Raw genomic sequence first — 27,968 nt, 5'->3', positions numbered from 1 at the left:
CTGAGATATGAAGCTGAGGCTCCTCTGATCCCTCTAGACCCAATCATTCCCCCATAACAATTCAAGGAATAGGCACCACGAATTCCATAGTTACCATAGCCTTCAAGCCATATACTAGAGAAAATGGAGTTTGAGAAGCAAATGATTTATAAGCTGCCCAAAGAGCATAATGAAATTGCTTATCCGAACTAGTCTAGTTTGCATTTACTATTTTGTTCAAATTTTTTGTAGAATTTTAATTGAAGACTGTTCTTGGCTATTCACCTACAAGTAGTATACTATTGAATTCTTATGTATTATCACCTACCTTTGAGTAAGATGATGCACTACTACACACAGGTCCTATTCCGACGCTTAAGCACTGACGTTTAGCGTGTGCGGGGTGCTAATCGTCGGTAACCAAAGCAGGATTCGTTAAGTGTCACTATATAGTGTCCTCACTCAATAGAGGAGGATTTCAGGTTGTTTTTTATGATGACAAGTGCGCAGTCAAAGACAAAGAGAATGACTATGCTTTGATGTTGTCTAGCACTTTGTATCAGGGTCTTTTTCAGCTTGATCTATATGAAAAAAGATTCGATCTTGCATTATCAGTTAGCACTCCCACTGCTGCGATGCAGAATGCGGAGTTATGGCATGCTAGGTATGGGCACATGAGCTATGGCAGCTTAATGACACTTCAGAGGCATGATATGGTTGATGAATTGCCTCCTTTGGAATCGCCGCCTCCTCATGCATGTGAAGGTTGCATCCTTGGCAAGATGCATAGACTTCCCTTCAAGAAGGATAATGCAGTGAAAGCTACACAGAAATTACAGCTTATTCACAGTGATGTCTACGGTCCCATGAGGACACATGCTTTTGCGGGTTATCTCTATTTTGTTACATTCATAGATGACTTCACCAACTACACTTGGGTCTATGGTCTCAAGGCAAAATCAGAAGTGTTTATGCATTTCAAACACTTTGTGGCTATGGTTGAGAACGAGACAGGACTCAAGTTGCAGACACTTCGCACAGATCGAGGGGGAGAGTATATGTCTCATGAATTTGAGGCATTTTTTAGGAGAAAGGCATCACGCATCAGCTTACAGTGAGGCCTACACCTCAACAGAATAGCAAATCTGAGCAGAAGAATCGCACTGCCATGGAGATGGATAGATGCATGCTCACAAGTAAGAAGTTGCCTCACAGGTTTTGGCTTGAAGGCCTCATGTGTGCCAACTTTTGGGCTCCTACAGACACTCACTCCCTATGAGGCATGGCATGGGAGAAAGCCTTTAGTGGACCATTTCAAAGTTTTTGGTTGTGTTGCATATGCCCACGTGCCTGTGGAGTTTAGACACAAGTTGACAGATAAGGCACTCAAATGCATTTTTGTGGCATATGGTTCACAAAGCAAAGGCTATCGTCTCTACAATCTTGCTACACACAAGATTTTTGTTAGTAGAGATGTTATAATCTCTGAAAATTCAGCACATACACATGCTGAATTTCTTCTTCAGATGATGTGTTTGAGGGGATGCTTCCTATAGCATTTGGTTCCCCCGCTGAAACTCAGAATTTACAGCAACCTCCTCCAGATCCACATGCCTGGATTCAGCCACCGGCTGATTTTGTACCACCTCAGGGTGTGGATGAAGTTGTCAGGCAAGAGATTCAAGAGATACACACAGCCAAAACAGTCCCGAATTGGTTGCTTCAGACTCTCAGGAAGAGTAGGCTTGAGGCTCCATTGCCTGGCAGGACTCATAGTGCAGTAAGGCACGCAGGGGGCTCTTTCAGTTGAGACAGCTTATGCAGGGACTCTTCTTGATGAAGAGGAGCCTGACTCTTTTGAAGAAGCAAAGGATAATGTGCATTGGATGCATGCCATGCACAATGAGTTGCAGTCCATATAAAAAAATCAGACTTGGGATGTTGTGGATTTGCCACAAGGTAAGCATGCCATTGGCACCAAGTGGGTTTTCAAGGTAAAAAGAAAGCCAGATGGGTCTATTGACAAGTACAAGGCAAGGCTGCTTGCCAAAGGCTATGCACAGAAGAAGGGCATAGATTACGAGGAGACTTTTGCTCCTACATCCCGGATGACCACCATATGGTCAGTTATTGCAATGGTTGCAAATTTTGTGTGGAATGTCCATCAGTTGGACATAAAAACAGCTTTCCTTAATGGGGACTTGCAGGAAGAGGTTTATGTCAAGCAACCTCCTGGATTTGAACTTTCTGGCAATGCACTTCAGGTATACAAGCTTAACAAAGCTTTATATGGGCTGAAACAAGCCCCACGTGCATGGTATGCCAAGATAGATGCATTCCTGGCAAGTAAGGGATTACACAATAGTCCCACGAAAAGCACCCTCTACATCAAGAAGGATGGGGGGGATATCTTAGTCATCATTCTTTATGTAGATGACATGCTGCTCACGGGGTCAAATGAGGATATAATTGTAGATTTCAAGGCTGAGTTGAAAGCTGAATTTGACATGACAGATTTGGGCATGTTAAATTTTTATTTGGGGATCTAGTTTATACAAGACAATCGTGGCATCGTTATGTCTCAATCCAAGTATGCGCAGAAACTCTTGGATAGGTTCAACATGCATGATTGTAAGCCTATTGCCACTCCCATGGAGCCGGGGCTGAAGCTTACTATGTATGATGCCGGTGAATCAGTGGATGTCACACTTTACAGCCAGGCTGTTGGATGCCTCATATACTTGTGCAATACTAGGCCCGATATTCAGTATGCAGTATCTCAGGTGAGCATATATATGCACAGCCCAAAGACAACACATTGGCAAGCTGTAAAACGCATCTTCAGATATTTGCAAGGCACAAAGTCTTTTGGCTTGATGTTTCCCAGGGGGGTAACGTGGAAATGCATGCTTAGAGTGATTCAGATTGGGCTGGAGACTATGATACCAGGCAGTCCACTAGTGGTAATTGTTTCTTTTTGGGCAACGCTTGCTTTTCTTGGCTGAGCAAGAAGCGATCTACAGTGGCTACTTCCTCATGTGAAGCTGAGTACAGGGCAGCTTTCACAGCGACAGTTGAGTGTGTTTGGCCGTGACGTTTGTTCGTTGATCTTCGTCTCATATTGGAGGGTCCTTCTCCTATTCTCACTGATAGTCAGAGTGCTATTGCAGTGGCAAAGAATCCTGTGTTTCATGCTCACACGAAGCACATTGAGGTTCATTATCATTATGTCAGAGAGAAGTTGCATGCAGGGGAGATCAGTATGATCTATGTGTCACAATGTTACAGACATCTTCACCAAAGCACTTCCACGTGAGAAGTTTGAGGCATTTCGCAGTGCCCTAAACTTATCTTCTTTTGGTGATTGATCACTACCTTGTACACCACATTGGCACTGCAAGGGGGTGTTAGAATTATTAATATATTCTAGGCAATGGCCAATGCAATGTAATAAGTGAGTTAGGGGCACTTTTCCCTCTTAGAGGTTTTTCCCCCTAACCACGGTCTAATCTCTAACTTCAGTTAGTGATTAGATAGGGTTTTGTCACTTAGACAAAACCCCTTATCTCTTTCTTGTACACACACTTCATTCACTTCAGTTCAATTGACATTCGGGAGTGAACTACGTTCAGCTCACTCCCTCTTTGCTCAGTCTTGCTTCCATTCTGTTTTCTCACACAAGGACCCTATTCTTGCTTCTAAAGGTCCATCTCTACTCTTCTTTGCGGTTGGCTGAACTCTCTCGTTTAAGCAGCCGGTCTTTTCTCTCTTACTGCCCTTTCAACCCTCTTCTACCCACAATGAGGTTTCCTTCAACGATTATTTCAACTCTTCTACCTTCTTGGTGACCTCTTGTTGTTTATTTCGGTCCACGTTGATCACTTGCTAATAAAGTTCTATAGCACACAACACCCAGTTTCTCATTTTCATTCTTGAAAGCCATAGAAATATCTCCATGTCATTATATGTAACTTCCCTCACACAAGCATTGTACTTATGCATCACGTACGAGGTTCTCATTCAAATCCTTCTCATTAAGGTGGGTTGTATTCCACTTTGAAGCTGAGGATGATGGATTCAATCACTGCTTGCATTACATTCTTGCATCAGGCATTTCATCTTTGTCAATCCCAGAAGACTTGATAGCTCACCTCTTTTGATCCCTTTCATGTATGGCTGAATTTTCCTTTCCGCTACTGATAGTTTAGCCGCCACTCTTTGTAGATCCTATATTAGATTTTTGAATTCCCCTTTCACTTACCTAGTCTTTGGCTCTCACATGCATGCATAATCTCACCCTTGAACCAAGCTGTCATTTATGTATAACGAATATCCTAATTTCCACGTAGTCATGAATTTGAAGCTCATGTACCCATCTGTTGGCATGCATGTATTTACATTGGTGAACCTTCATTGCCTTGGTGCTTTTCAATTGGCAATGTCTGCGGTCCCTTCTCTTCAACAAGTATTTTGGTTCTTCTTCGATGGCATCCATCCTTTGGAAGCAATGAATAAAAGCAAGGGATTCGTTCTCATTGTTTACAGATAAAACCCTTTGACCTATTGTGATCTTGCCCCTTTTGCTAAGCTTGCTATAATCTTATATGTCACTACTTGTTCTAGGTTGTGAAGGATTAGGTGCTGAGCATGTAAAAAGTCTGCAATGTTTGCACGGGTGGGCAGTTGAATGTGGTGCCTTCATGGCAAGCTCTTCTTCAGTAGGACTTGGGCCTGGTGGGTGTGCGATCTAGGGCCTATCTGTAATTGGCTGAGGTAACGATAGAGGCCTGGCGGCTCTAAGACAAGCCTGTATACTGCTGCTTCAGGCCTGCTGCAGGACATATCTGCTAGTGAGCTAGGCCTACAGGCTACATGTAGGCTTGACAGATGCTTCTGGTTCGGCCTGCAGGAAAGACTTGCAAGTTCGTCCTAGACTATTGTGCACTATTAGTTCATTACATATGTGTGTGTTTGTGCCCGCGCGTGCGAGTGTGTGCCTATGTCAGGCACTGCAATAGCCACTGGAAGGTGGAGAAATGGGAAACCAGGGCCAGACAAAGAGCTTTCACTGATAAGGAATGCTTCTCAAAGGAATTCTTTAAGGGTTTTCATTATAAGAGGCAAACTGCAAATATTTGCTGGTTAAAAACTTGGATGGTACTTGGACTAATTCCAGAGAGCAACTTGCTAAGGCATGTGTTACTCATTTTGCTAATGTTGCGTGGGTGTGCCTACCCTTTTTCAGGTTAGGATAGACTGTGTTTGGACGCTTTTTTCCACAGCTGTTGGCGGGGCTGTATGGCCCAGCCTCAAGGACTGGTTGGCCAGGCCATTTATGGCCCTCACCCTGGTCGGGTCACACCGCCTTGGAGGCCGGGTCAACCAACCAGCCTGGTTGGTTGACTGACCCTGGGGTTGGCCAGTTGGCTAGCCCTAGGTCGACCTATGTGGTAGGCTATTTATAGCCCTGCCCTCTCTATGGTTCATGAGCATTTCTCTCCTCTTCTGGTGTGTTCCCCTGCTATTATACAGTTGCCATTGCCTTTATCTGTGTCGATTCTCTCTCTCTCTGATGTATGCTTCCGCACTGCACACCACTCTTACAACAACGTGGCAGATATCTTCACCAAGGCGATTTCACAACTCAAGTTTGAAGCTTTTCGGCAACCTTTACCCTTGATTCCATTTGTTAAATGATTTTGTCATCCCTGTACTTCCATAGGTTGCTCTATCCTCTTGGATGCTCCAGTATCTCTGAGACGTTTCCATAGTACTTCACCCATATCATGGAGGGGGGTTCAATAAATATTTATGGCCTTGTAGGCTAGTGTGTGTGCTGGTGTGCACGCTGTGCACTATTATAATGTTCATTAGCATAAAGCCAACCTTATAATGGGTTGACTGGGCTAGGGCTTCAGCATTAGACCTAAAAGTGATGTACCATCAATTCACTTGTACTTCTCTTGCACTCTTGTGCTGCTGCAAATTTCAGCTTCAAAGCTCCGTTTCTCAGCTCCATTTCTTTCCGGCAACCTAACAGGCTAACCCCATGGGCTCACGACAATTAAAGCTATGATGAATGCAAGCATGGTCCACCTAATAGCCTCAATCCTTGCATTTACAATAGCAGAATAGTCCATCCTACAAGGGATGTATAAATTGTACGGGCCCCACACTACAGACCATTTAGAAAACCTTAAACTAAGCATTCTCCATTATGAAAGGAAAACGCCTTTAAGCACACGAGGAAATCCTTCTAAAAAGTAAAACCTTGAGAATCATCAATACCTTTTATGTCCCGATGCAGAACTTGATTCACATGACAATAATGCAGTCCAGTCAACAACTGCTTCATGTAGCACTGCAGAAGCAGCAAGATAATACCAAGCCTGATTTAATACTATGAATCCAACATGCATGTAGGTGCAGACAGAATGCACTCAACCATTCATGCAGTGTTTAATAGAAGCACCAGCACGTTCATGTACACTTGCTAAATTAACACTGCTAGGAGCCTTCGATTACCTTTATTTGAGGTACTGAGAATCGCATCCCTGGACGATCAGCCAAGCCTGTCAGATCATGATCCATGTACTCAAATACCATGTATATGCTGCCTTTGTATTTGTTGCCATCTGCAGTAAGCAACAGATGCATTCAAAAGACATAGATTTATAGCTAAACCTTTCGCTGTTCCCAGAAATTATACAAAATGCCATAAACAATAATCGGAGGTCCCACCCGTCCTTCCTTGTTCATCCTTCCCTGACTTCCCTTGTTCCTCCTTCTCAGGCCCTGCAAGAAGCAATATCGAATATCATGAAACAACATTTGAAGGCTTCACCTGCCTACCTCTATCCATGCCTCTGTGGGCCTGCAAGGGATCAGAAGCATAGTGGTAAGAGGCATAAGAGGCGTGACTTTATATTTTTAAAATTTTCAAGGGGAGGGCTCATAGATGTACATTCAAACATCAACCTGCATAATTGAGCCTCGGCTCCAGCAACGAAGGTCCAAGCTAAATAAATAGTAGTAAAGATATTCTAATAAAGTTTCACCTGCAGGTAATGTCCTCCTAAATAGGAATGTGTGCATGTGCCATAAATCATGATGCTCGTTGCTACTAGTAGTAGGTAATGACTTGTCACTCAATGCTCATCGAGGACAAGTCATTGGATCCTGATCATTATCAGAGCCATCCTCCTTATCATCACCATCATCATAAGAGTCACTATTGCATGATGAAGAAGACCTAAAGTCTCCCTCACTGACTATTGCCCTCATTGTCATACTCAGGCTCTCGCTCTACCACCTCTTCAAGAGCCTCCAATGCCTCCCCCTCTGCGAACTCCTATGGCACCAGAGCAAGGAGATCAGAGAGATAATCACGCCCACACCCACAACCTCATCCTTGCCAGCGTTCATGTGTCCACATCCTATGTCTCGACCTAGTGGAGCATCACCAACTAAAATAATGATTTGTGTGCTCATACGACCACGAGTACGATTCACACACCTATCCACAATCTCCAACTCCCTATGCTGGGCATTTATCTCCTTCTACTCCGCATCCACTCAAGCAGTAGCATCATCATCTGGGGTGAGCTTGACACGATCTGGGTTCACCTGCATTGTTGCAAGTTACAAGACTCAAGTTAGCATTGGTCATACCTTACTTTGAAATAAGCATTCAACCTTGGTCCTTGATCATAAGATATATACCTGCATTAGTCCCTCTAATGACCTCAACCTCCCCACAAACCTAAGGTTTGCCCTGCAAAACACCATCCTCTGTAATTGTTGTGTGCTCAATTGATTTCTGATCTTCGTTTGCACGAGTGAGTAAGCACTCTAATTCCTCTCACAAGCTCCTTCAGAGCAATCCTATAGAACAAATTATGATCATAAAGGCAACTGTAAAGAACAATTTGCCAAGCTAAGAATAAAAGCCAAGGGGCAAGCCTTTAAGGTTCATCATCTCCTGGTAATATGGCATAAGAGTCAAGGCGCAAGCCTTTAAGGTTCATCATCTCATGGAAATATGGCACATCACACGTGCTTAACGGCAAATCTAAATGCTCCCTTGGGAAAGGATGCAAACTGCAGAAGACCCACAAGTTCGAAGTGCCATGGCCTACGTCTCCCACCACTCAATGGGCTTCTAACACATCTCTCTCCTGCGTGAGGTAGCTGATATGTGGAAATCTGCACATCCTGTGTGAAAACACGAGCCACATCGGCATCTCTATCGAGCAATAGAAATGAATTCATAAATAGCTCTAGGGATTTGAATAGAGGATGGCAAAGAGTAGCCATCCCATGTATGGGACATTTCATCCATCCACACACACTCTCTCTTTTTTTCTTGGTGAAATCCATGTATGTTTAAATTACAAAAAGCGGTCCCCAAAGAGGAGACGTGCAATTACAACATCAGAAGATTTCATAGTGAGGAAAGTAAACCATAGTGAGGAAAGTAAACAGAGTAATTTATCTGACAGACAGATTCCCTGAGGGACATCCGAAAATAGAGGAACATGGAAAAAGTAGAATCTCCAAAGACTATGATTCACACACACTTCCTTTTTTTTTTTTGGTGAAATCCATTTGTCATTATACTACAAAGAACAGGCCCATGAAAGGGGACAGCCAATTACAAGTTTTCAAAAGATATCATTATATGACAAGAAAGTAGAATAATCTGGATGCCGTGCATGTAGACAATCATACAATGATTGTCTTAACGATGCCTGAAAGAACTGACACTTAGCCAAAGATGGATCACCAAAGACTCAATTATTATGATCTTTCCATAGAGTCCATAGTGCCCAATAACGAACCCAATAAAGAGAATATCATAGCCATACCTCACAAGGTGAAAACTACATAGCCAGAAAGGCTTGTCAAAACAAGCACCGGGAAAACGAGGCAAAAGCCTTTGCCTCCATCACACACACACACACACACACACACACACACATCTTTTTTTTTGGGTAAAAGAAACTTTGCATTAAGAAGAATGTACATTCATAGCTATCCCAGAGTGGAACAGCTATTACTCTCTCTCTCTCTCTCTCTCTCTCTCTCTCTCTCTCTCTCTCTCACACACACACGCACACGCATATGAATCTAAGAACATGCCCAACTCATCCTCTAAAAACACAAGACAGTGTGTAGTTTCAATCTCATGACAGTCACTCATAAGGTTGAAAACTACATAGCACGGACTAGCTACTATGACAACCCCACCCACGTCATCAGCACCCAACGTTTCATTCATGTTCGTCTTAAGCAATTACCACCTTGATCCTTGCAACCTATATATGTTAAAAGTCACAATGGCTATTAGTAAGTTGTACTATTGTAGTCAGAATTAAAAGCAATTATAGTCAAGACTCAAGATTCACGAGTCGAGAGAAGAGAGTTGGGAGAAAATGCCTATCTGTATCTATCTTCATCATAAAGTAAAAAAGAAGAGCAACCCTCCATCTGAACTCCTGGTGCTGATATTGCCTTGGGCAGCCTGCTGCAGGACGTCCTCCATGCTCAAATGCCATGGTTGAGGCACAATCCCGTGATAGGGGAGGACTGAAGAAATCACCCAACATGGAAGCACGTGTTGGGCTTGCTGAGCCTGCCGATTTCATTGCCCAACCTCAGAAGAAAGAGGTGGGTGTATGCCAGCTTCTTCCCGCGATCAGCCTAGACCAGCCAACCTATTGTGGCAGCGGAAGTGTTCAGTCTTGTTCTGGAGCCATACCAGCTACAGGAAGAATCGATAGGGGGACCATATTGCTGGCAGGAACTCCTTGCCAGATTTTGACCCAAATAGTCCCTCCATTTCTGCTCTCAGCACTGCAACAATGCCTGCCAGAGATTTAAAAATTTCCATCCCTTATTTTGCCGCAAGGTGTAAATGCACACAGGTGAAGACAGGAGCCCAATGAAAATGTGTGTACATAGAGGTATGCAAATAGAAAAATCAAGCAACAAGGACATGTGAGATTTCTATTGTACACATGCTTTATTTATGATTTACAAATGCTGGCAAAAATGCCTGAATGGTGGACTACAAATTACTTTAAAATGGATACAAATATGTATCATGCGGGCTACTGATAATGCTGGATGACTACTGAGGAGGAGACACCCTAATCTCCATGCTGATGCTGTCATATGCTAGCTGAATGGAGCCGCGAAATGTAGGTGAAACTGATGGCTGAATGCCCCAAAATGGGGGGGGAGGGGGGGCTGAGGCCCCTTATATATTGGTTGACCACGTCAACCAAACTAGACCGACCTGATCCAACCTAGTTTGGGTCAACCCAGGCTGGCCATTTGCTGCACTTGATGAGTTTAATATATCACGGTGCCTGTTAGAGTATGGCATCGCATAGTAAGAGGGCTATTATTGTGGGTGTACCCACCTAGAGAGGTAGGTTGGGGAGATGCCTGGATAGGCTAGTTTAGCACGCTGGGAGCGCTGAGATGGGAGCCCAAACTGGGCCCCAACCAGGGCGGGTCAACCGACCCGCCTGGTCAGGTCAGCCGACCTGCTGGTCGGTCCAAGGCCAGCCAAAGCTGGCCGACCAGGCCTGCTGGGGGGCCTATAAATGGCTCCCCCATTCTCCACTCGTGGTCTCACGTTGGGGGCCTCCCTTGGAGCACTCTCTCTCTCTTTGACCAGCCCCCTTGGCTGTGGTTGTAACCCTAGAATATACAGTTGCTATTGCCTATCTCTCTCTCTCTCTCTCTCTCTCTCTCTCTCTCTCTCTCTCACACACACACACACACACACACACGTTTCTACACGTGCACAACTCTCACATGGCATCATACGTCATCCTTGATGAGGGACAAAGGGAACGCTGAGCTGACGCAAATCTAGAGCATTGCTATGCAGATCCAAGGCACTTCGGAGGCGCTGATTGTAGGGCTGGTTCGAGGCAAGTTGATGATAGAGGTCCAAGGAGATCCGGAGCAGCCTGCCCAAGCCAACTTGAGGCAACAGTTCGGAGCACCAACAAAGGGCAATCTTGAGGCAGCACTACAAGGCGTCTGTTTGGTGCAGTCTTCCCACACAAGGGACAGCAGAAAGGGTCGGCCACAAGCCCTTCAAGCGGCCTGGTATGTTTTGAAGTTCTCTTCGGGCTCTACATTGATGAGATCACATCCTCTATAGACTGCTGGGAGGCAAGAGCTCACTGTTACCTAATGATGCAGATACTACTATACGCAGATGACATAGTTCTAATATCATACTCAGTAGAGGGGTTGCAGAGACATCTAGAGGCCCTAGATGTGTTCTATAGAGAGAGGGATCTAACAGTTAAACTTGGGAAGACCAAGGTTATGATCTTCAACACCTCGTGTGCAATGCTTCACCGACATAGCTTTACTTACCGAGGTGAACCACTGGAGACAGTACATAACTAGGGCTAGTTTTAATAGGATCACTTTTCACGATGACTCATGCACCCAGGGCACAGCTTTGGCTCGACTAGAGGGGCAGTGCTACCAAAAACACTCTCAAAATCCACCAACGAAGAGTTGGCTTTTCGACACCCTAATGAGGTTGACTACCATGTATGCAGCACCTTTCTGGGGGAGTGATCTCTCGGCGACAAAGTGGAGGAGATTTGAGCAGATGTAGGTGACTATGGGGTCTAGGATGATTTGGAGTAAGCCCTCACTCCCTCATCAAATAGTACAAGCACTCTGATACCAGGTTGTTGGGGTAAAGGCACATTGCCACCCCTTTATTAAAGATAGGACACCTATGACTGTCTTAAGACAGTCATAGGGCAAAACCTAATCCTAATAAAACTAATGAGTTTGTGGTGTGGCTCATCACTTCACACCCGCACACTTGAGTCTTCTCTCTCTCTCACTCTCTCCTTCTTGCTTTTCTTCCCCCTTTGGGCCCTTCAACTGGTATCAGAGCCACTTCTCCCTCTAACCTTGCCTACCCACCCCCCTCGACCTCTACCTGGTCAGCAGGTGACAGCGCCGTACGGACGTACGTCGTCCGTACATCCGTACGAACGGGCGTCGCAGGTCTGCAGGCAGCAGCGGGCATCGAGCAGGGCACGGGCGCGGGCGCGGGCATAGAGCTGGGCGCGGGCTGTATAGCAGCTACTAGCTGCAGCAGGGCGGCGCTGTGTCACGCCAGCAGCTGCATAGCAGCTGCTAGCTGTTAAGCCCTCGGGCGTCGCACAGGCTACAGCAAGGTACACGACCCTACGGCCGTCCGTACGGTCGTACGGACTCCGTACGAGCGTCCTTACAGTACGGACGAAGCTGCCGTACCTGCGGGGAGCTGCATCAGAGGAAGAACTTCCGAAATTTTTTTTTCCTCTTCTGGGATTCCGTACCCTGCGCAGGTACAGAAAGTACAGCAGGACTGCGCAGGTATAGGAAGTACAGCAGGCGCAGATTTTTTCTTTGGGAAGAAAAAGAAGGAGAAAGAACTCTCTGCTCTTGATTCAGGATCATCTTTCAGTTCACAAAACTGTGTTTTTCTTGAAAGTACAGCAAGTACCTTCATTTACCTCGTGCTTGAGGTGAAGAGAACCACATTGTGTGGTTGATTGCACAGTTGTCTGTTTTTCGTGAAAGAAATGCCTTGATTTTGCAGAGGACTTTTATGCTTTTACTGGGCTTGAATCTCAGTTTCCGGGTGAGCAGATCATAGGGCTTTTGCCCGGCAGGTGATGCTTTGTATGCCTTGAGGCAGTGTGGTGCCAGAGAGCACACATTTGTCTCGATTTCCGCAGTGTCGAGGTGACATTTTCTTGCAGGTCACATTTCTTGTGCAACACTCAGAGAACCTCAGTTGAGCCACGCTTGGCCAGGGCGCATCGAGTTTACTCGGTCCCTAACTGTCCATCGTTGACAGAGCTCAAAAGGCTCCTCATTGAGTGTTTGTACGTTGAGATCTGTGTATGCCATTTCTACACAGGGGCAGTATTTGCATTACACTGATAGTTGATTTTGTCAGAGAGATTTACATTTTGTATGCTACCTCAGTGTTGAGGTTGTTTTCACTTGGTACAAGTGTCAGATCAAAGGGCTTTTGCTCAGATTTTGCTTGAGAGCACTTGAGTTACCGTCAGAGATCTTCAGATGCCTTTTATCCCCTTGGCAGAAGGGTGATTGCTTGGGATTTGTCCCATTTTTCTGTTGCAGGCTTGTGACAGGCTGAAGTGTCTGATTTTTTTTTTTTTTGTGAACACAACAGTGTATGCCAAGTGGTTTATGCATATTCAATCAATGCAATACCTCATCTGAGGTGGGAGAAGTGATCAGGACAGCTGTGTTTTGTGCGGACAGCTGTGTTTTGTGTTTTGTCAGCTGATGATGCACTGTTAAAGCACTTGTGGAGCAGCTGCAGCATTCTGAAATTACGGTTTATGCCTATTTGAGCAAGGTACAGTGTGTCAGAAGGTACAGTATTTGCAGGGACATTTACTGTTTTGCTGCAGATTTTCCTGACAGTAAAAAACAGCACTATTGTGAGTGCTCCTGGCTCTTGATAGAGCAGGTTTTTTCTGAGAAATCAAAATTTTTATTCTGTTTTTTTTTTTTAACTTCCAGGGAGTCAGGTACTTTCCCTATCTGATATGGCATCAGGGGGAAGTGAATCTTCAATTCTGAACATAAAGAAACTGGAAGGAGCACACAATTATGCATTATGGGCAGAACAGTGCTTGAATGTACTTCTGTTAAAGAAGATTTCTAAGCCCATAAGGGTGAAGGGTGTCAAGCCATCTGACATGGCAGCTGATGACTGGGAAGAGCTTGATTTGTCCGCAAGGGCAGCTATCATGCTCACTATTTCTGACACTCTTGTGTTCAATGTTCAGGCTGAAAAGACCTCTTATGGTCTATGGCAAAGGCTAGAAGAATTGTATGCCCAAAAGAGCTCAGCCAGTAAGGTTTATTGGTTGAAGAAGCTGGTTGATCTTCGCATGAAGGAAGGTACAGCTATGACCTCACACTTGAGTGAGTTCAATGCCATCTTTACACAGCTGATTGCACAGGGATTGAACCTTGATGAGGAGTTCAAGGCTACTTTCTTGTTGTGTACCCTCCCTGAGAGTTGGGACACTTTCAAGACCACCCTGTCAAATTCGAATGTCACTCTTATGTATGCTGATGTAGAGAGCTCTCTAGGAAGAATAATGCGAGCAGCAAGTCTTCAAATGCCTTGCAGGTACAGGATAGAGGCAGAACTCAGCAGAAGGGGAGATCTGCTAGTAAGTCCAAATCCCGCAGTCAGTCCCGTGGCAAAAAGGATATTGAATGCTTTTATTGTGGCAAGAAGGGACATGTGAAGTCTAAGTGCTTCAAGTTCATACGGGATCAGAAAGCCAAGAAGGCTGAAACAAAGGATGCACGCAATGGAAGCAAAGGCAAAGGCAAGGCCAAGGCAGATGACTTGGATGCAGTGAATGTTGCAGCAGAGGACAGTGACAGTGACATACATGATGTTTTATGCTCTTCTGCTGTAATAGCACATGCTTTGGTTATTGATGGCCATGACATGCACACCTGGCTCTTGGATTCAGGTGCTTCTTTTCATGTTACTCCTCATAGGGAGTGGTTTACTTCCTACACAGGTACTCATGGAGTTCTTCATCTTGGGAACAACTATGCATGTCAGATTGCAGGGATTGGCAGTATACAGATAGTATTTCCTGATGGACGCATATTCATGCTTGATGGTGTCCGCCATGTGCTGCAAATCAAGAAAAATCTGATCAGCACTGGCTTATTGGATGACAGTGGTTACCACAGCACATTTGGGGATTCCAAATGGGTGATTACTGATGGCCAGGCTGTAGTGGCTGAGGGTTTTAAGAGTGATACCTTGTACCCTCTTTATGTTTCCAGTGTGGGTAATCATGTTGTTGCCATAACCGAGCTGCCAAAGGTTTCATTGTGGCATAGCCGGTTGGGACACATGTCTGTTAAAGGAATGCAAGAACTGTCACGTTTGGGTTATCTGCCGTCTCTTTCTTTTTCAAATTTGCCTACTTGTGATCATTGTATATTTGGCAAGCATTCTGTGACTCCTCATAAGAGGAGAACTCCCCAGAATAGAGCACCACTTGATCTAGTGCACACTGATTTGTGTGAGATGCCACAGTTATCACTAGGGGGTGCAAAATATTTTATTACTTTCATTGATGATGCCACACGCAAAGTGCGGGTCTATTTCTTGAAGCGTAAGGGCGATGCCTTAGATGCTTTCAAGAAGTTTGTCGCTCAGGTTGAGAATCGGACAGGTCGTAGGCTGAAATGCCTCAGATCCGATAATGGGGGTGAGTATGTGTCACATGCTTTTGTGCAGTTTTGCCAAGCTAAGGGCATCAAACAGGAACTCACAGCCCCTCATAATGCATCTCAAAATGGTGCAAGTGAGCGGATGAATCGAACTATTCAGGAGAAGGTTCGATGTATGTTGTCTTATGCTGCATTACCCCATGGCTTTTGGGCAGAAGCCGTGCAAACAGCAGTTCACATTATTAACAGGTCGCCAAACAAGGCTTTGGAGTTGAAAGTGCCAGAGGAGGTGTGGTCTGGCAAGCCACCTTCATATAAGCACTTACGTGTATTTGGCTACGAGTGCTTTGCTCATGTACGCAAAGAACTGCGCACCAAACTCGAGCCAAAGTCTATCAGATGCATCTTTATGGGTTATGGTGATGAAGGTGAAATGGGGTACAGGTTATGGGATCCCGCTAAACGGAAGATTATACGCAGCAATGATGTCATCTTTAAAGAGGATAGTGTACACAAGGAACCCGTGCAACCTGTGGAATACAGGAGGGTCATTTATGATGATGTTGGACAGCAAAGAATGCCCATTTATATGCAGCAGCAGGCTGCTGCAGATAACCCTGTTCAAGAGGGTATACAGGCTGAAAATCAGCCAGATAATTTTGCCAATGATGCACCACTGGATATACCAGCAGATGGGGCTGCAGAACAGCCAGATATGGTGGTACAGCCACCCGTCATGCATGACGAACAGGCTGGACAGCAGCCTAATCCGGAACATTTTGTTAGGAGGAGCTCCCGTGTACAACGGCCTCCTGCCAGGTTTGTTCCAGGAGCCAATAATGTGGCTGATTTTATCATGCTGACAGATTGTGGTGAGCCTTCCAGCTTCAAGGAAGCTATGGGAAGAACAGAGAAAAAGAAGTGGGAGAAAGCCATGCAGTCAGAAATGGACTCCCTACTTCAAAATGATACATGGGACTTGGTGCAGCTACCTGCAGGCAGAAAGGTTTTGCCATGCAAGTGGGTTTACAAAGTCAAAGTGGATTCAAATGCTTTACCGAGGTATAAGGCCAGATTGGTTGCCAAGGGATTTAAGCAGGAGAAGGGCATTGACTTTGATGAGATCTTTTCCCCTGTAGTCAAGATGACTACTTTGAGAGCAGTGTTAGCTCTTGTTGCTCATGACGACATGGATTTATGTCAGATGGATGTGAAGACAGCTTTTCTTCACGGATATCTCCATGATGAGATCTATATGAGTCAGCCAGAGGGATATGCTGTTAAAGGGAAAGAGCAGCTTGTGTGTAAGCTCAAGAGGAGCTTGTATGGACTCAAGCAGGCACCAAGAGAATGGTACAAGAAGTTTGATGCCTTTATGCAGTCCCAAGGGTATCATAGGTGTGAGACCGATCACTGCTTGTACACCAAACGGGCAAAGGATGGCAGTTTGATGCTTCTCATTCTATATGTGGATGACATGCTGATTGCCAGTAAATCTCAGGATGAGATTAGTGCTTTGAAGAAACAACTGCATAAGTCTTTTGACATGAAAGACTTGGGTGATGCAAACCATATTCTTGGCATGCGGATTACTCGTGACAGGTCCAAGGGACTTTTATTTCTGTCACAGAAGGAGTACATTGACAAAGTACTGCAGCGCTTTAAAATGGAGGGGGGGAAGTGAATTAGTACCCCGTTGCCTCCACATTTAAAACTCAGCAGTAAGGACAGCCCCAGATCAGATGATGATAAGGCTGAAATGGCCAAGGTTCCGTATGCATCTGCAGTTGGTTCTTTGATGTATGCCATGGTTGCCACTCGTCCGGATATTGCTTTTGCGGTGGGAGTCATCAGCAGGTATATGGCAAATCCAGGCAAGAGGCATTGGGAAGCAGTGAAAGGTGTCTTGAGGTATCTCAAGGGTACCAAAGACTTGTGCATATGCTATGGTAGGCAGGATGCATTGGTGCATGGTTTTACAGATTCAGACTATGCAGGGAATGCAGATAACCGGAAGTCTACTACCGGTTATATTTTCACATTTGCAGGAGGTGCAATATCATGGGTGTCTCGGTTGCAGAAATGCGTTGCACTGTCAACTACTGAAGCTGAATATGTTGCAGCCACTGAGGCTTGCAAGGAAGCAATATGGCTTACTCGACTGGTGGGAGATTTGGGCATTACAAGAGATATGCCAGTTTTGCATTGTGATAGTCAAAGTGCTATCATGTTGGCAAAGAATCCGGTCTTTCATCAAAAGACCAAGCACATTGATGTGAAATATCATTTCATCAGGGAGGTACTGGAAGACAAGCAACTTGAGCTTGTGAAAGTGCACACTGATGATAATCCTGCAGATTTGCTCACTAAGAGCTTGCCTACAGAGCGGTTTGCACATTGCCGCCACATCATGGGATTAGGATAAGACCATTCTTATTTTATGGTCTTGTATACAGTAACTGTATATTGCTGTAATTTTTATTCTTTTCTCCCCTTTTTGGCACATTGGCCTTTAGGTGGGAGGTTGTTGGGGTAAAGGCACATTGCCACCTCTTTATTAAAGATAGGACACCTATGACTGTCTTAAGACAGTCATAGGGCAAAACCTAATCCTAATAAAACTAATGAGTTTGTGGTGTGGCTCATCACTTCACACCCGCACACTTGAGTCTTCTCTCTCTCTCACTCTCTCCTTCTTGCTTTTCTTCCCCCTTTGGGCCCTTCACAGCTCACCATGATCCCTCTCCAGATTGATGCCATTTTTCAAACAGTGACATTCCTCCACAGAGTTTGGACCCTACCCCATACGAGACTACCAAGGCTGGTGCTAGAGTCATCCAGACAGCTAGTAGAGAGAGGGGTTGATACAGTATGGTACGCACGCATATCCACATGGTTTGCCACACACTGTATTCAGATGGACCGCGTACAGCATGGATGCACCAAGACGATCCCATGTGATGAGATTAACCGTATCATATGGTTACATCTCCTCCAGCTCCATACATCTCGGATTTGGGGAGGCTATCGCGATCACTTCTTGAGAGTATGGATGGATTCATCATCAGACCCCAATACCTCGAGGACAGAGGAGTCTCACATGCTTTGAGGATTGCCATTGGACAGATGCGGGTTTAGTCCCATCAATTGAGGATTGAGACAGGGAGGACTACAAGTGTATCTAGAGAGTAGTCGATCTGCAGATTATGCATGCTGGAGGTCGAGACAAAGGAGCATTTTCTATGTATCTGCCCCACTACGAGATCCACGGACGATACCACTGCCTCTTTCAAGAGGGGCATGGCATTGGTCCACTTTCGCGCTTGATTCAATTCAATGATCAAGTTTGCATTGGGCTCTATCTGCTTGAGATGCGACGACACAAAGATATGCTATTGCAATAAAACTCAGAACTCAAATACATAATCAAAGCTGAGGCTCAAAAATCAAAGCTGAGGCTCAGAGATCGAAGCTCGGCACTGTGGTGGCTCTCCGGTGAGCTGCGAGAATACCTCGGATTTGTGTCTCTCGAGCTACCTTGCACTGCAGCAAGGGATGTGGTCTCCTCGATCTCTGAATCCGGCGGGCTATGTCCAGAGTGACACCTTGTCTCTAGCCGTCCCCTCTGAGGAGTGCTGAGATAGTCCGAACCTGATCGTATGTGCTATGGTCCCTCTCCGTGTCGAGTGAGGTCTCCATGCCCCTCGCTCAGGCGAGTGTAGGATCGGTTGAGAGAGAGAGAGAGTGCAGGTAGCAAAGCGTCGCACAAGTCTTAGCCGTCACGTCAAACTTGGATCATAGAAAAAGAGTGTACAAGATACTTGTACCTAGACCTAGGACTAAGTGTCCTAGGTGTCACATAGGACTAAGTGTCCTATGTGACCTAAAAGGCACTAACACTACAAGTGCCTATATTTATGCCTACAAGGCACATACCATGGCCTATAGGGCATCACTAGAACCACCAGGAGATGGCCTACAAACCCCCCTCCATGGGATGGGCTGAAGTACTCTGGAAACGTCTCAGAATACCTGGTATTTTTTGTGAGGAGATGGTGAGTGAGAGAGAGCAAGAGAGAGTGAGAGCTGGAAGCTTGGAAGCTGAAAGCTGAGTTGCAATAGAAGAGTGTGTAAGAGTACAACTCAATGAGAGAGAGATAAGGTTTTGTCCTAGTGACAAAACCTTAGTAGTCACTAACCATAGTTAGTGAACTAACTGCGGTTAGGGGAAAAAACCTCTTAAAGAGAAAAAAGTGCCCCTAACTAGCTTATTATATTACATTGGTCACTGCTGAATTATATCTATAATTCTAACACCCCCCTGCAGTGCCAATGTCATGTACAAGGCTGATCAATCACCAAACGGATATAAGTTCAGGGCACTGCGAAATGCCTCAAACTTTTCACGTGGTAGTGCTTTGGTGAAAATATCTGCAACGTTGTCATGTGTGGACACAAAGATCATACTGATCTCTCCTGCATGCAACTTCTCTCTGACGTAGTGATAGTGAACCTCAATGTGCTTCGTGCGAGCATGAAACACTGGATTCTTTGCCACTGCAATGGCACTCTGACTATCAGTGAGAATTGGAGAAGGACCCTCCAAAGACAGATGAAGATCAGCAAATAGACGTCGCAGCCAGACACATTCAACTGTTGCTGTGAAAGCTGCCCTATACTCAGCTTCACATGATGAGGTAGCCACTGTAGATTGTTTCTTGCTCAACCAAGAAATGCAAGATTTACCCAAAAAGAAACAATTGCCACTAGTGGACTGCCTAGTGTCATAATCACCAGCCCAATCTGAATCACTGTAGGCATGCATCTGCAAGTCACCCCCCCTGCAAATAATGGAAGATACGCTTAACTGCCTGCCAATGCATAGTTTTTGGGCTGTGCATGTACCTGCTCACCTGAGATACTGCAAACGAAATATCAGGTCTAGTGTTGCAGAGATATATGAGGCATCCAACAGCCTGACTGTAAAGTGTGGCATCAACTAATTCTCCTGCATCATGCATTGTGAGTTTCAGCCCCGGCTCCATGGGAGTGGCTATGGGCTTACACTCATGCATGTTAAATCTGTCCAAGAGTTTCTGAACATACTTGGACTGAGACATAACAGTGCCACGTCTTTCATGAGAGAACTAGATCCCCAAATAAAAGTGAAGCAGCCCCAAATCTGACATGTCAAAGTTGGTCTGCAAATCAGCTTTGAAATCTGCAATTTTGTCTTCATTGGACCCTGTGAGCAGTAAGTCATCGACATAAAGAAGGATGACTAAAATTTCCCCCCCATCCATCTTGATGTAGAGGGTGCTCTCAGTAGGACTATTGTGCAGCCCCTTGCTGGTCAAAAAGGCATGGATCTTGGCATACCATGCACGAGGGGCTTGTTTCAGCCCATATAAAGCTTTGTTGAGCCTGCATACTTGAAGTGCATTTGCTGTAATTTCAAAGCCCGGAGGTTGTTTGACATACACCTCTTCCAGCAAGTCCCCATTTAAGAAGGCTGTTTTTATGTCCAACTGATGAACATTCCACTCAAAATGTGCAGCCATTGCAATAATTGATCGGATGGTGGTCATCCAGGATGTAGGAGCGAATGTCTCCTCATAATCTATGCCCTTTTTCTGAGTATAGCCTTTAGCAACCAGCCTTGCCTTATATCTGTCAATGGAGCCATCTGGCTTCCGTTTGACCTTGAAAACCCATCGTGTGCCAATGGCATGTTTACCCTGTGGCAAGTCTACAACATCCCAAGTCTGATTTTTTGCAATGGACTGCAACTCAAACTCCAGAGGGAGTAGTTGGTACCATCCAACTTCTCTTCCTGTGAAAGACCACCGAACTGGAAGTCATTCTGATTTTGATCGGCCATATCTGAGAAAGAGATTGAAGCAGATACAAAACTGAATTCCCTTAGTGGGAATGAAATGCACAACTCCCAAAAAACACAGCCAAGCACGGGCTGTAAATGTAACTCAGATTTCTGTATTTGCACTGTCAGAAATCTGTCCAAGCATCAAAAACTCTCCAGAATCTGCCAAAAGTGCTGCAAAACACTCCAAGAAAGGCAGTATGAACTGAAAACTCCAAAAATTGCTCTACCAATACAAAAGCCCCAAATCTTACTGCAAAATTGCAGTGTAATCACAAAATCCCCAAATTTCTTCAAGAAATTGTACTGCAGAACTGAAAGCCCCAAATTTCGAGCTTGAAATTGCAACCAGAATGGGGCATAAGTGCTGAAAGCCCCAAATTTTGCAACTTCAGCAGAAAGCCCCAAATTTCAGACCAAATCTGCAATTTTTGCTCCAAGTGTAGCTCCGAAACTACACAATGATTGCAATGTCTGCAACAAACAAAAATGCCCCAAATGTACTCCCAGAAAACTGAGCCAAACAATGGCTATCTGCAAACAAAGCCTGCCCAAAAAACTAATTGCTCGAGTACCTGCAGAAGTAAAACTCTGCACAGAAAGCCTGCAGCAGAAGTGTACGGACAGTGAGCTGACTGTACGAAACTGTCAGCGTACGGAGCTATCAGCTACGGAATTCGTACGTTGTACGGATGACCGTACGAATGTACAGAGTGCGGATGACGGCGCTGTACGGAGTACGGACGGCGGGAGCTGTGCGGAGTACGTGTTGGAATTATAGATATAATTCAGCAGTGACCAATGTAATATAATAAGTTAGTTAGGGGCACTTTTCCCTCATTTAGAGGTTTTTCCCCCTAACTGCAGTTAGTTCACTAACTACGGTTAGTGACTACTAAGGTTTTGTCACTATGACAAAACCTTATCCTACTCACTTTGGGTTGTACTCTTTTACACTCTATTTTGCAACTACAGCTTCTAAGCTTTCGACTCTCTCACTCTCTCTAGCTCTCACTCTCTCCATTTCCTTCATTTGGTATCAGAGCAGGTCCAAGAGCTTGGTGCTCCTTGCTCCCTTCAGTTCCAACACTCAGCCTCGACTTTCAGCCTGCGCCAATCTGTCCGTACAGTCCGTACGACTGTACGAAATTCTGACGCCGTACAAGTGTCGTCCATTGACGTACATCGCCGTACACGAGCTCGCCGTACAATTTCGCCTGCCGTACAGCTCCGAGCTTCCGTACATCGACGTACCACATCCGTACCGTCGTCCGTGAAGTGCCGTACACCGTACGCCGTCGTACATACCTGTTCACCGTACATCGTCGCCGTACATCGTGAAGGCCGTACAGTTCCGTGAAGTACCGTACACCGTCGCCGTACAACTCCCGTACATCGACGCCGTACCGTATTTGTACCTGTTTTTCGTACAGGTTATCATTTCTGTATAGTCTACGTACCTGTCGACGTACTAGCCGTACAGTGCCGTACAAACTGTACGGCATTTCCGTACAGTATTCAGTACAGTAAATCTGTACTGAATCTGCTTCAGTACAGCAGCAGGTACCTCCTTGGTTTTGTACAAGAGAACTAGCAGGTGATCTTTGGCAGGCTAATTTTGCAGACAGCCATTGTTTGGCTAAGTATTCTGCGAGTATATTTGGGGCATTTTGCATATTGCAGACATTGCAATCATTGTGCAATTTTGGAGCTACATCTGGAGAAAAATTGGAGATATAGTCTGAAATTTGGGGCTTTTGTATTAAAATTGCAGATTTGGGGCTTTTAGCATTTTTACCCCTTTCTGGCTGCAATTTCTAGCCACAAATTGGGGCTTTTGTGTTTGGAGAGCATTTTTTGGAGTATTCAGTACATACTGCCTTTCTTGGAGTGTTTGGAACACTTTTGGCAGATTTTGGAGAGTGTTTTATGCTTGGACAGATTTCTGACAGCTCAACTGCAGAAATCTAAGTTGCATATACAGCCCGTGCTTGGCTGTGTTTTTGGGAGTTGTGCATTTTATTCCCAGTAAGGGAATTCAGCTTTGTATCTGCTTCAATCTCTTTTTCAGATATGGCCCATCAAAATCAGAATGAGTTCCAGTTCGGTGGTCTTTCACAGGAAGACAAATTGGATGGTACCAACTACTCCCTCTGGAGTTTCATGGTACGTAATATTCTGATTTCTCGCAATTTATGGGATTATGTCAATGGGGATGAAATCCGACCAGCAGATATTGCACCTGCTACCCCTCCTCAGCAAGGAGGTGGAAGAGGTCGTGCACAAGGTGCAGCCGCAGGACAAGTTGTTGGTGCAGCTACAGTCAATACTCCTGAGCAAAAGAGATGGGATTCACGGGATGCCTTAGCCTTGTCATGCATCTCTCTTTCAGTGAAAAGATCAATCATTCCGCATATCCGGTCGTGTAAGACCTCCAGGGCAGCGTGGGATATTTTGGAAAGCATGTATGCAGCACGGAATGATGCCAGGGTATCCTTTTTAAAAAGAGAGTTGAGCAATACACATATGGAGGAGGGTGACTCCATGTCAGCCCATCTCACTAAGCTACAGGATCTCAGAGAGCAGTTGTTGAACATAGATGAAATTATTCCTGATTCAGAGATGATTACAACCACTCTGAATTCTCTTCCTGAGTCTTATCTCAGCTTTCACACTTCGCTGAATTTATCAATGAGGGGGGGTGCAAATCCTCTTTCTTTTCATGAGCTGATAGGACTTCTGCTTCAGGAAGAGCAGACCAGGAAAAATTTGGCTTCACGTGCAGGTGAACAAGCCATGCTCTCAAAATTCAAATCAAAAACAAAGGGACAGGCAAAAACAGCAGCAAATCAGCCTTCCAGTGGGTCAGGACAGCCTTCACAAAAGGCTAAAAGTGATGCAAGCAAGCCCAAAAAGAAGGGTTTTTGTCACTACTGCAAAAAGCCAGGTCATCACATAGCAGAATGCAGGAAAAGGATTGCAAAGGAAAAGAAAAACAGCTCAGGAATGGCTGTTTCAGATTCAGCCCCTTGTGCATCTGACAGTGGGGATGCTGCAGCCAACTTTGTTGGTCAAGATTATGCCTTTTTATCTTGCATTTCTGATTCTAGGTTGGCTGTTCCAGATGCTCGGGATAGTACAGCTTCTTGCAGTGATGATACATATGCATTTTTGACTTGCAGTTTTGACTCTCCTTCAGATGCATCTGCTTTCAGTGTTGATGAAACACTGAACACATGGTATTTTGACAGCGGTGCATCCAAGCACATCACTTCGAGGAAGTCTCTCTTTACTTCCTTGCATCCACCTCCTGTTGGTAAGAAAGTCACTTGTGCCAACAACTCCTCATATTCAGTACGTGGCACAGGAGAAGTTGAGCTCACTGCAATTGATGGCTCAATTTTCAGACTTTCTGATGTCTTATATGTGCCTGGCATAACCAAAAATCTCCTTTCAGTGTCCACTCTTAACAGAGGGGGATTTCAGGTCATCTTTGAGGATGACAAATGTGCTGTCCGGGACAGGGAAGCTAACTATGCCTTAATGTTATCTGGTACTCTGCTGCGTGGGCTTTTTCAGCTTGATATTTTTCAGAAAAGAGCAGCTCATGCTTTGGCAATTTCTACCCCTACAGTTGCCATGCAAAATGCAGAATTATGGCATGCCAGATATGGCCACATGCATTACAACAGCTTAATGACACTTCAGAAATTTTCAATGGTTGATGCATTGCCACCTCTTGAGATACCTCCTCCACATGCCTGTGAAGGGTGCATTTTAGGTAAAATGCATAGATTTCCCTTCAAGAAGGATGGTTCAGTTAAAGCTGTTCGCAAATTGCAGCTTATACACAGTGATGTCTGTGGTCCCATGAGGACTCCTTCATTGGGTGGTCATCTCTACTTTGTCACATTTATTGATGACTACTCCAATTTTACTTGGGTTTATGGGCTGAAAAAGAAATCTGAAGTGTTCACAGTGTTTAAACACTTTTCAGCCATGGTTGAAAATGAAACCGGGCTCAAGATCCAGACATTACGCACGGATAGAGGTGGGGAATACCTATCTGCAGAATTTGATGCTTTCCTCAAACAAAAGGGTATTGTGCATCAGCTCACAGTCAGGCTAACCCCTCAGCAAAATGGCAAAGCTGAGAGGAAAAATAGAACCCTCATGGAGATGGACAGATGTATGCTGAAAAGCAAACACATGCCTCATAAATTCTGGTTAGAGGGTTTGATGTGTGCCAATTACATTTTGAACAGGGCTCCCACTAAGGCTTTAAAAACAAAAACTCCTTTTGAGGTCTGGAATGACAAGAAGCCTTCAGTGGAACACTTCCGAGTCTTTGGATGCCTTGCCTATGCACATGTGCCAGTTGAATTTAGGCACAAATTGTCAGATAAAGCCATCAAATGCATATTTGTTGGATACAGTGCAGAAAGCAAGGGGTATCGTCTCTACAATTCTGCTACACGCAAAATCATTGTAAGTAGAGATGTGATATTTTCTGAAAATTCAGCTCACACTCAGGCTGATTTTCAAATGCCTTCACCTTCAGAAGATGTCTTTCAAGGGTTGCTACCCATTGCTTTGGGTTCCCCTGCTGATTTTTCTGATCCAAATCAGAATTTACAGCAACCTTCAAATGCTTCAGTTCCGCCACAGGATGTCATGCCTCCTCCACAGGCAGTGGAACAAGTGGTGCAGCAAGAAATTGCAGACATACATGCAGCAAAAACAGTCCCAAACTGGCTGTTACAGACTCTCCGGGAGAGTAAACTTGATGCTCCGTTACCTGGCAGGACTCGCAGTGCAGCAAGGCACATGGAAGGTGCTAATTCAGTGGAATCAGCATATGCAGGTACTCTCCTTGATGAAGAGGAGCCTGCCACATTTGAAGAGGCACAAGGTAATGTGCATTGGATGAATGCCATGCACGATGAGTTGCAGTCCATTGCCAAAAATCAGACTTGGGATGTTGTGGACTTGCCACAGGGTAAACATGCTATTGGCACACGATGGGTATTTAAAGTCAAACGGAAGCCAGATGGCTCCATTGACAGATATAAAGCCAGGCTGGTTGCTAAAGGCTATGCTCAGAAAAAGGGCATAGATTATGAGGAGACTTTTGCTCCTACATCCCGGATGACTACCATCCGATCAGTAATTGCAATGGCTGCACATTTTGAGTGGAATGTTCATCAGTTGGACATCAAAACAGCCTTCTTAAATGGGGACTTGCTGGAAGAGGTGTATGTCAAACCACCTCCGGGTTTTGGAATTACAGCAAATGCACTTCAAGTCTGCAAGCTTAATAAAGCTTTATATGGGCTGAAACAGGCCCCTCGTGCATGGTATGCCAAGATACATGCCTTTTTGACCAGCAAGGGGCTGCACAATAGTCCTACTGAGAGCACCCTCTACATCAAGATGGATGGGGGGGAAATATTAGTCATCCTTCTTTATGTTGATGACTTACTGCTCACAGGGTCCAATGACGACAAAATTGCAGATTTCAAAACTGATTTGCAGACCCACTTTGATATGTCAGATTTGGGGCTGCTTCACTTTTATTTGGGGATCCAGTTCTCTCATGAGAGACGTGGCACTGTTATGTCTCAGTCCAAGTATGTTCAGAAACTTTTGGACAGATTTAACATGCAAGAGTGTAAGCCCATATCTACTCCTATGGAACCGGGGCTGAAACTCACAATGCATGATGCAGGAGAATCAGTTGATGCCACACTTTACAGTCAAGCTGTTGGATGCCTCATATATCTCTGCAATACTAGGCCTGATATTCAGTTTGCAGTATCTCAGGTGAGCAGGTACATGCACAGCCCCAAAACTATGCATTGGCAGGCAGTTAAGCGCATCTTCCGTTATTTGCAAGGCACCAAGTCTTTTGGCTTACTATTTCCCAGGGGGGGTGACTTGCAGATGCATGCCTACAGTGATTCAGATTGGGCTGGTGATTATGACACTAGGCAGTCCACTAGTGGCAATTGTTTCTTTTTGGGAAAATCTTGCATTTCATGGCTGAGCAAGAAACAATCTACAGTGGCTACCTCATCATGTGAAGCTGAGTACAGGGCAGCTTTCACAGCAACAGTTGAATGTGTCTGGCTGAGACGTTTATTTGCTGATCTTCATCTGTCTTTGGAGGGTCCTTCTCCAATTCTCACTGATAGTCAGAGTGCCATTGCAGTGGCAAAGAATCCAGTGTTTCATGCTCGCACGAAGCACATTGAGGTTCACTATCACTACGTCAGAGAGAAGTTGCATGCAGGAGAGATCAGTATGATCTTTGTGTCCACACATGACAACGTTGCAGATATTTTCACCAAAGCACTACCACGTGAGAAGTTTGAGGCATTTCGCAGTGCCCTGAACTTATATCCGTTTGGTGATTGATCAGCCTTGTACATGACATTGGCACTGCAGGGGGGTGTTGGAATTATAGATATAATTCAGCAGTGACCAATGTAATATAATAAGTTAGTTAGGGACACTTTTCCCTCATTTAGAGGTTTTTCCCCCTAACTGCAGTTAGTTCACTAACTACGGTTAGTGACTACTAAGGTTTTGTCACTATGACAAAACCTTATCCTACTCACTTTGGGTTGTACTCTTTTACACTCTATTTTGCAACTACAGCTTCTAAGCTTTCGACTCTCTCACTCTCTCTAGCTCTCACTCTCTCCATTTCCTTCAGTACGGACAATGCAGATCTGTACGGCGCAGATCTGTACGACTCGGATCAGTACGACGCACAGGTACGACAGGTGAGCAGTATGGCGAGCAGGTACTTTCGGTG

The 27,968-nt window shown here is 44.9% G+C and overlaps 1 protein-coding gene across 1 annotated transcript in view; it reads right to left on the bottom strand.

Annotated features, from left to right (window-relative positions):
• The window catches only part of LOC147888934 (cyclin-dependent kinase C-1-like), an 84,150-nt gene that overhangs the window by 35,331 nt on the left and 20,851 nt on the right, over positions 1–27,968 (bottom strand). Inside the window, exons 4-6 of the mRNA XM_087392291.1 lie at positions 6,721–6,774; positions 6,505–6,614; positions 6,268–6,340 (exon numbers count right to left, since the gene is read on the bottom strand). Coding sequence (XP_087248417.1) covers positions 6,268–6,340; positions 6,505–6,614; positions 6,721–6,774 — 237 coding nt within the window. The remainder of the gene's footprint in view (positions 1–6,267; positions 6,341–6,504; positions 6,615–6,720; positions 6,775–27,968) is intronic.

Source organism: Dipteris shenzhenensis, chromosome 21 (genome assembly GCF_047967505.1).
Source record: "Dipteris shenzhenensis isolate YYH24624 ecotype China chromosome 21, Dip_SZ_1.0, whole genome shotgun sequence".
NCBI lineage: Eukaryota > Viridiplantae > Streptophyta > Polypodiopsida > Gleicheniales > Dipteridaceae > Dipteris > Dipteris shenzhenensis.
This window is presented reverse-complemented; position numbering and strand designations above follow the sequence as displayed.